This window comes from Schistocerca gregaria, chromosome 4, assembly GCF_023897955.1.
Source record: "Schistocerca gregaria isolate iqSchGreg1 chromosome 4, iqSchGreg1.2, whole genome shotgun sequence".
Lineage (NCBI taxonomy): Eukaryota > Metazoa > Arthropoda > Insecta > Orthoptera > Acrididae > Schistocerca > Schistocerca gregaria.
The window spans coordinates 521,126,972-521,137,484 of record NC_064923.1 but is presented as its reverse complement, the minus strand read 5'-3'; the positions used below and the strand labels follow the sequence as shown (position 1 = coordinate 521,137,484).

Sequence of the window (10,513 nt, the reverse complement as noted above, 5' to 3'; positions counted from 1 at the left end):
AATTTCACGTCTGGTGCCAGAACATTCATGGGACAATTTGCAGTAAAGACACTAGTGATAGCAAAAGCTAGCAAAGTTTTCGCTCTCTTTTGTGTGCGTCTATTGATGACTCAACACTTCTGCTACTTGGTGAGTGATCTCCTTTATTCCTAAATCATTACAAATATAATCTGTCATTTCTTTCAATGGGAGCAATGAAGAATAAAAAATGCTCACACTTCTTCCTAAAAAATTACTATTACTGGAATGATAGCTGATCACTCTTCTTTACTACCCATGCACTAGACTAATGGTTCAAATGGCTCTTAGCACTATGGGACTTAACATCTATGGTCATCAGTCCCCTAGAATTTAGAACTATTTAAACCTAACTAACGTAAGGACATCACACAACACCCAGTCATCACGAGGCAGAGAAAATCCCTGACCTCGCCGGGAATCGAACCTGGGAGCCCGGGCGTGGGAAGCGAGAATGCTACCGTACGACCACGAGCTGCGGACACACTACACTAATACATAAACTAGAACAAAGATGTATTTTCAGTTGTCATCCAACAATGCCACATTGAAGGTGTGGTAAACACTTGTGATTTCAAGTTTGAGAAATTTGATTCTTACTTAAAGTTACTCTGCCCACTCACCATAAGACATATGTAGATACACAATAATGAGGCACTATCTCTCTCCAATTTTGTGTTTTCTTTCTAATATACCAGCTGCAATTGAAATAATTATTTCCTTCTGTCTTCAGAGACCACATAATTTTTTTATTAATCACTCATGAAGTGGTTTACTACACTTGAATATTCATTTGAAGGAACACTTATCTAAAGCAAATCATCGGAACTACCAAATGGCAAAATAAGGTTTATTACAAAATACATAAAAATGAAATCAGCATAAAATATGGTATGTAATTGTCTCTATCATATTTTGTGTAGATACAACTTACAAGCTGACACTTAACATTATGTATCGGTAAAATTTAATTACAGAAAACTTTGCAAAGTTTACAGAAAAAGAAGAAGCTTCAAATTTTTATGGAAGTATAAGTTTCAACATATATCTCTTTACAATATATGATCAGTCCTTCACCATACTGACTAGATTTACATTTAATGCTACCCACAAAAAGTGACATTGTTTGAACATCTGAAAGAACACGGACTTTACAGGCAACTTATGTAATTAAAAAATACTTCTTCAGTAACTTTATGTCACTAACAGACTCTCAAAAATGAAAAATAACACACAATAAATCATAAATTAGAGAGTGTTAAATAAAATGTACTCAGAATTTTAGTATTTTATCTTTCAATTACAGGAGGAAGATCAATTTGCTCTAATATGCTAAACTGCAATAATAATCAAACACTAAAAAATGTACTAAAACAAAACAAAAGAACAATGGAATTAGTTCATATGATCAAAATGTTGTAACACATGCTAGACTACTTAACACTGGTTATAAAACCATTTGTGAGGTATTCCTGAAATTACATCACTCAAGCCACTCAATATGGAATAATATTTCAATGGTTTATGAAGACTTTTCTACAACAGTAATTCTCACGTTGTTTCACCAATAAATGTAATCAATCAAAATATTTTAGGCACCAGTGGCTGACTATCAACTCCAAACTGAGGGTGGCAGCAAAATTTGACATCTGATACAGCACTTAAATTGTTGAGTACTTTCTTGTGTAATGCTGGCAGCCCTCTTAATAGCCTACACAAAAAATAATGTAAATTATGATGATATGAGCTCACAGATCCTTTAAGGAGACTCAGAATCATCATGACGACTTCTGAAATTTCTTCTAATTCTATCTCTGTTCTTTATTCTAAACTTCTTAAAAACTGTCCAATCTGCACCCCTGCTCTCAGTGCTATGAGAAGCTTCTTGCACATGGACACTATCTCTACTGCTACAGCTAGGTTGACAAACTGTATCTTGAACAGATGTTGCACTTCCAGTACTTGTACATTCTTTCACAATTATTCCACTATCTGGTGTTTCATATTCTTCCATGGATTGATTATTTTGCTTTCCATTTGGTGTTGAATAAACTGATGCATTTTCTGATGCAAGGTGACTCACTACAGAACTTTCAGGACAATTTTTGTTCAAATGTACATTGGAAACATCTGATTTTGAGCAGTTAACATCAGAAGCTTCAAAACATCTACCATATGGAACTGACACTGAGATTAAGGCCCCATTGTTTTTTGAAATAGGAACTTTCTGCTTTGCAATCAAACCAGACTCTGAAACACAAGAGACAGAATTCTCTTTTTGTTCATCTTCAAAGTTTGAGTCAAATGTACTGTCCTTGCTGTGATTAGTGAGATTCCCTGTACTTTCTTGTTCCAACCCTTCTTCATTCTTTGAACATTCTGACTTACATTCACAATTCCTCATAGCTGGATCAAAATTATTTGTCTCTGCATCACCACTAGAACTAGTTTCCAAAATATCAAAATTTATTTTTCTTCTCTTCTCACCATGTAATTTTCTCCTTTTCCTATAGAATTTTCTAATGCGGTTACTGCTAATGTCTGAAAATTGTACATTGCTAGTGCTAGCTTCAGTAGGTACCACAGTGACTGTTTTCTTTGAGGTAGAATCACAATTCTGATTTTCCAAAGCAGAAGACTTTTTGGTACGCTTTACAGTTTTTGTCCACACTTTGCGTCTTGTTTCATATGGCTGCCATGTTTCCTCGTACTCGTCATCATCACCATCTTCATTATCATTATCGTTATCATTATTATTTTCATGCTTATCATCGTCATCATCGTCATCATCGTCATCATCATTATTGTTGTTGTTGCTGTTGTTGTTGTTATCATCTGAAGAGTCACTATATGCTATCATATACTTTAACCTATGTTTTCTAATATCACAGTTATTTTTCAGTTCTCTTTTACTCTTAGCTTTAGAAACAGATATTTTGCACTTTGTATTATGAAACAAACTACCATTTTTTCTTGAGTCAATGCCTTTCGAGTATTTTTTTCTGTATTTTTCATCATTTTCTGTTGTACGCAGCCTTTTGGTAGCAACACTTGCCTCACTGTCACTAGTATCACTGACAAAACCACCTGGCGGCTTATGAAAAGTGTTCATGAAGCGTCCATGATGTCTGCCATTTTTCTTCAGCCTTAAAGTTTCTTCTGAATTCTGAGATTTTGCATGTCTCATCAACTGAGATCGTTTCCTGGCTATCAGCTGTGATATCCTGTTTTGGGCTTCCTGTGGTTCACTTTCATTATGCTCCGTATTATTGACTGGTGATACTGAAAAATAAAAAATTAAAAATTAAAAAGTAACAAACGGCATTGAACACTGTTGAATTATCAAACATAATCAAGCACTGACACCACAAAATCAGACATATGTTTTCAAGTACTAGTGCCACATTCTTTAAGACTAGTAAAAAGAGAAAGCTAAAAGATTTTATGATCTGTTACTCACTAGTCAAAAATCAAATACTAGATGGTCAGTTTTCAAGGTACCCTGCATAAAAACAATACTTATGGTGTAGCAAATCTGAGATAACTGGCATTACAATACTCCATCATCAATATTGCTTCAAAATTCTAAATTAACATCCAAGTATTTTTATGTGGCAATAATGAACATTGGTGGCCTCTGTCTTACAGAAAAATTCACAATACATTAAATCTTCATGTTCACAACTTCAGAAGTATATATTTACTATATACATCATGTGGAATACATCATTACCATCTTTATTGTGATGTAGCTTGATAACAACCTACAAGGCCAAACCAGTTAATTGCTAAATAAAAAAAGCAAGTGTTTGTTACATAATAAAAGAACAGTCTACACAGGAAAAATAATTTCTTTCCAGTAAAAAGAGGGGCATTATTCAAATTGCTCTCTCTTCCTTCACAACTCTGAAAGGGAAGATGGAAGTTATGTTCAATATCCTGTTGATATCATTAGAGAGAATATAACCTCGTACTGGACAAGTAAACTGACTGGACATTACGTACATATGTATGCCACAGCACAATGAACATTTATCGGCAGTTCCCTAGCCTTGACAAGACTGAGTATGAGAGTCACTCTGAAGGCAACTATTGGCTACATGTCATAAGGGTTCGCTGGTTATCGCTAGCTCCAACATTAAGCACATTATGAAGGCCTTTAGGAAGATAGTGTTCAGGGCTGGAAAGAAAGCTGATGTGAACTCAGTATGTCTGCTGGGGGACCTTATCTGAGATGTGGAGGCAACTTTGCCTGTGTCTATCAAGCATGTAGAGTGAAGTCACCTGCAAGTAGTGGGTCACACTGGAGCCAACAGTTCCTGTCGCATTGGTTCTGAGGCTGTCCTCAGTTCATACAAGTGACTGGCGGATGTAGTGAAGACTGCTGGCCTCGCACACAGGGTGCAAGCAGAGCTTGTAATTTGCAGCATTGTTCCCAGAGTTGTCTGGGGTAGTATGGTTTGAAGCCAAGTGGAGGGTTCAACAAAAGGCTTTATTGACTCTGAACAGTCCTGGCTCTGGATTTCTAAACTTGCATTACTGAGTGCAGATTTGTTGGAGCCCCCTTGACAGGTCAGTGGAACAGTACACAAAGGAAGCAGCTACATGGGTAGCAGAGTACTTGTGGAATGCACATGGGTTTTATTTTTAGTCTAGGCAGTAGTCTGAGGTACTCTGGTGAACAGTCACCAGTCATTATGCAGAAAGGGAAGTCAGACAGTGTTCAGAGTGAAGACACTTTGACTATCAAAATTTTATCTGTAAATTGTTGAAGTATTCATGCTGAAGTTCTCCAAACTCACTGCCCTCTAGAAAAGATGTAAAGCTTGAATTATTCTTGGGACTGTGAACAGGCTGAGATGCTGAAATTTCTGAGATATTTAGCGAGTTATGGAACATAAGTTGGAAATATAGATTAGAATGCCATATGAGGGGAGGTCCATTGCAGTTGACAAAAATATTTTGTCTACTGAGGTCAAAGTTGATGGTGACAGTGAAGTTATCTGGTCGCATACAACAAATCTGCTTAAAATGATGTTTACTGCTGGATGTTCTTACTGGCCACCAGATTCTGCTGTGACAACTCGAAGAGTCATTCAAAGAAAGTTTATAGTCAACAGTGTGTAAATACACAAATTATGCAACAATAGTTGGAGGTGACTTTACCTATCAAGTATGGCTGCAACATCTAGGACATCTATAGATTCCCTGCAGAGGCAAAGAGGGGGAGGGAAGGGGGGGGGGGGGGTGTTACAGACAGCAGACTGTCTTGCAAAGTACTTTTAAACACATGTTCTGAAAACTGTCTAGAGAAGCTAGTTTAACAGCCCACCACACAATAGAAATATTTTAGACCTTGTAGCTACAAACATGCCAGGCCTTATTGACAGCATCAGTATGGAGATGGGGATTAGTGATCACAATGTCATTATAGCAACTACAGTTGTTACCATGTAAGTTATGTGGTGAACTGGCATCACTTAATTCCGGCGAGACGGGCGTGTATGGTATAATGTTGACCTTTTACATCAACCCATGAAGCAAGCTTTAAAAAGTCAATTGCTGCTTTGTGTATGAACACACTAAATCAAAAGGTACTAGCAAAACACGATATATGCATTCTTACAGTTACAGAAAAGTCGACAAATGCAATAAAATTACTTTCTGGTGGCTTGGATCTCTCTCCACAGCAAGCAGTTAGCAACAATGGAATATACTGGTTGCTTTATGTGATGTTACTCATTACTGTAACAATATTTACTGCCAGGAATAGTGTTGCAACAAGCTTTCATTGTCGTCGGAACACCTGCAAATTACTTTCAGACAAGTATTTACTCGATGCTCACATGTTCATCTACAAAAAATTATTGCAAGCAGAAGCAGAATGGATGATGATTCTTTTGATTCTGAGAACAGCATACAGGCCGAAGTACGTTCTGATGGGGGAAAATCCAAATTCAAGAACAGCTTACATCGACCTGAAATGCAAAGCAAAAAGTATAAGAAGGAACCTATGATTAAATGCAATCATGGACTTGAGGTTTTGTCTTCAAAAGCTAAAGGCATGAAAGAATACAAAGTTGCTGAGCTCTACTATGAAGATATTTCCTACTATGAAGACATACTTCCATCATTGCATAATATCATTAAATAAAATGGAGCAAGATAATTTTTTTTTAATTTCTTAATATTTCTTCACCTCATTGCAGAATGGTGAACGGTGAATGCAAGCAGGAAGAAAACAGTGATAATGAAGAATATCATTAGAAAAAGGAACGGTGAAGTGGCGCATGTTTGTGCTGCCTCTTTCCAAGGAGTATCTAGCATGTCAACGGATATGTTATCTCACCTAGCACAGAGGTTCAATAAAGAAGGAATGCAACTAAAAGAGAGGAAAGGAGAGGAGGTGACAACAGTAAAGGATCATAAGGAGGTAACTACTGCCATTTGGAATGATATATAAATGCAGAGAGAGCCACCATGAAAGGACAAAGTCTACAAGAGGTTATTTGCCTTCACATAACACAGTTAATAAAATATTCAAGAGATTCTGTGAAAAAGGAAAAAAAAGGACTGAAACAATCAAAATGCAAGCATATATTTTACAAACGTTTAAATTTATCATTCAGGACTCCTCATACCGATACCTGTTCCTCTTGTAAAGTTGGTTTAATGGAAATAAAAGCAGAAACATTTCTGCAGAATAAGAATGAACTACAAACTAGGCATAGATTACATAAAAGTCATGCAAAATGATTTTATGGTATAATTAAGCAAGATAATCCTAAGTCATAAGTTTTGCTCTGATGTGCAGCAAAACCAGCCTATTCCAAAACTATCACTCAGTGATGTGTTCTAAGATAGACAAGTATGGTTATACAATCAAGTTCATCATAATCCACACTTATGAGCTAAAAACAGAAAGCACCAATTTTTACACCTGGTTGGAGACAGAATCTTCAAGGAGATGCAATCAAGTTTCTTTGGCTTTGCTGGACTTACTTCCTGACTTAGACAAAAACCCACCAATACTATACATCTATTTTCAGATTCTTGTAGCAGCAAAAAAGGTTGTATGATGGCATTTTTAAAAAGGAGTACAAAATTCAATAATATTTGTCACTTCTTCCCTACTCACGGCCGTAGCTACATGCCTCCAGACCAAGTGTTTGGTTGAATTGAGATGTCTTCCAGAAAAAAAGAAATCATCATCTCTCGTAAAGAATATTGTGATATTTTAGAAGAGTATGGTGCTCTCACAGTTCAAAAGACAGACTGGACTATTGAAAATCTAAAACATAGTGCACAGGAAGTACTAAAATTCAAGTTATCATTCAAAATGAATAGGCTGTGTGCCACCTCATATAAGAAAGGAAAAAGAAAATTGTTAATGTGTCACTGAGTGATACATTCTCTGGAGATTCAGTACCAGTTGACATCCTGAGATGAAAGAAATCATGCCAATCAACTTTACTAACACCCATCCATTTACCAAAAACAAAATATGGCAATCATAGAAAAGAAGAAAGACATGTTTGGCTTGCTAAAGTATTTTGAAATTCCAGATGATGCAAAGGAGTTTTACAAAGATGTCCTAGATGAATAATGTATAGATTTAAAATGAAAACTTGACAACAACAATGTGACTGTAATGTGTAATACTTTTTGTATAATTCATTTCATACTTCATGTAGTGTTGATGATAATGATGCAAGATGAACAATTATATTAAAATAGTTATCACTGCCATTAATGTATTATGCCTCTGTATTCCTGTTATTATTGCTTGTATTCTCAATAGTCAAAAACACGCAAAAATTTTGTATTTTATAACAATGCAGGCATCTAATAAACACAACAGCACATAAAAAATAGTTGTGGAAAAAATACATGGGATTAAAGAAGGAAACATAACTGATATCAGCAGTATTTATAATCTTTTATTGACTTTTGAAGAAAACTGGAAGCATCACATCTTAATATACTGTTATAAAAATTAGATTTTAATATATTTCATTAAGATACTTTATTAATGTCATCGAGGTCTAGTAGTTGTGTAAAAATTCAAATGCTCGGACATATCTAACTAGGTGAAAACAGAAAAACTAATTTTCTGAAAAACTTTAACTGTTGCACTTATAAAGTTTTGAAAAAACATTGTGCAATAATCAGCAAAGTTTAAACATATTATAACTCATGGTCTGCAGAAGTATGTGACTAATAATTGTATTTAGGACAGAAAGGATCCACAATGGTTTAACAACAGAATTCACAAAATTCTGAGGAACAAAAGGCTGTTGCACTCTCAGTTCAAAAGTGTGCATGCAAAATGCGACAGTCAAAAGAGAGTAAAGACTCGTGCATCTGTGAGAACATCTATGCCTGAAGCATACATCTACCACTGTCATAACTTAAGAAAAGATCTGGCTGAGAACCCAAAAAACCTCTGGTCATATGTAAAATCACTAAATATATCTAAAGGCTTCCATCCAGTCACTCACTGACCAACCTAGTATGGCAGTTGAAGATAGCAAAATGAGAACTGAAGTTCTAAATCTTGCACTTAAGAAATCAATCAAGCACGAGAATCATATACATACTGTTGTTTGAACATTGAACAGACTCCTGTATGAATGACATAATAATAAGCATCCCTAGCATTAAGAAACAACTCAAAGAATTGAATACAAATAAGTTGCCAGGTCAAGGTGAAATGCCAATTCTGTTTTACAAAGAGTACTCTATAGCATTCACCTCTCAATTAGCTTGGATTTATTGCCAATTTCTCACCCAGTGCAAAGTTCCAAGCAACTGGAAAAAAGTGCAGGTGACTCCCATACACAAGAAATGTAAACGAACAGACTCACAGAGTTACAGACAAAAATACCTAACATCAGTTTGCTGCAGAATCCTTGAACATATTCTCAGTTTGAATATAATAAATTTTCTTGAGACTGAGAAGCTTGTGTCCATGAATCAGCATGGTTTGACAGCATCACTCGCGCAAAACTCAGTTTGCACTTTTCTCACATGACATACTGCGAACTAAGGATGAAGGGCAATAGGCAGATTCCATATTTCTAGATTTCCGGAAAGCATCCAACACGGTACCCCATTGCAGTCTGTTAACGAAGGTATGAGCGTAAGCAATAAGTTCACTGATATGTGAGTGACTCGAAGACATCTTAAATAATAGAACCCAGTATGTTGTCCTCAACGGCAAGTGTTCATCAGAGACAAGGGTATCGTAAGGAGTGCCGTGTGAGAGTGTCATAGAATCGTTGTTGTTCTCAATATATATAAATGATTTCCTGAACAGGTTGGGCAGCAATCTGCATTTCTTTGTTCATGATGCTGTGTTGTACAGTAACGTGTAGTTGAGTGACTGCAGAAAGATACAAGATGACTTGACAAAATTTCCTGTGTTGTCGACCTGGCTGCTTCTATTCATCTGCAATAATTGTTTTCACTAGTGCTGTCAGCAGTATTTTTACTGAGTAGAATATATATATATAATGACAAGTTTAAGTGAACAATTTGCAGCCGTGAAATTTGTTTCTACTCCGTAAAAATACTGCTGGAACTGTTTTAATGTTGAAAACAGCTTACCAAGATGATGCTATGGGAAGAACTCAAGTGTACAAGTTGTTTCCTCAACTTAAAAATGGTGAAATGTTGATTGATGGCAAACCCTAGTTCTGGACATTCATCTACTACCTTATTTGATGAAAATATTGAAAAAACTCGAGAGCTTGTGCTTACAGACCTTTAAAGACGATTGCGCAACTGTGTTCATAAAAAGAACTAATTTGTGGTGACAGCAGACTGGTTCTTTCACCAAGACAACACACCTACACATACAGCCATCTCTGTTAGACAGTTTTGCACTACGAATGGCATAGTTCCACTGCCCCACAACCTTATTTGCCTAACCTGGCTCTGTGAAACTTTTTCTTATATCCATGAATGAAACTGGACATGAAAGGTCACCAATTTTCCAACACTGAAAAAAAACAAGGGTGGAGGTGACAGCCATTTCTAGAGATGACTACAAGAAAAGGTTCGCACAGTGGAAATACTGGTGGGACAAATGTATTAGTTGTAATGGAGAGTATTTTGAAGGGAGAAGGTTGTTTTGTAAACAATTTGAAAATACACAGCTTTTAAAAAATAATTCCTTGCTTTTTCTTTGGTTACACCTCATGAATCTCAGGCAATCAATCTTAAAACATTCAACCAAAAAGATGAAATTAAATGTTATAATAAATTTTGATACTTTCTCTAACTTATCACTGACTCTCCTCATTATGTCAATGTAAACTTCTCTCTCTCTCTCTCTCTCTCTCTCTCTCTCTCTCTCTCTCTCTCTCTCTCTCTCTGTATCTCTAACTCATATTGTGTGCAGTCTCTACATTTATTATTTCTATACAATTAACAGCTTCCTTACTAAAATACAAGGCATTTTTCAATTCATTTACACAGAATAAACATCTAA

The 10,513-nt window shown here is 35.9% G+C and overlaps 1 protein-coding gene across 1 annotated transcript in view; it reads right to left on the bottom strand.

Moving 5' to 3' along the window:
* Positions 1 to 746: 746 nt before the first annotated feature.
* LOC126268027 (DDB1- and CUL4-associated factor 5-like) overlaps positions 747 to 10,513 on the bottom strand; it is a 125,374-nt gene continuing 115,607 nt past the window's right edge. Inside the window, exon 9 of the mRNA XM_049973447.1 lies at positions 747 to 3,300. Within this exon, the coding sequence (XP_049829404.1) occupies positions 1,778 to 3,300 (1,523 nt within the window). The 3' untranslated portion in view covers positions 747 to 1,777. The remainder of the gene's footprint in view (positions 3,301 to 10,513) is intronic.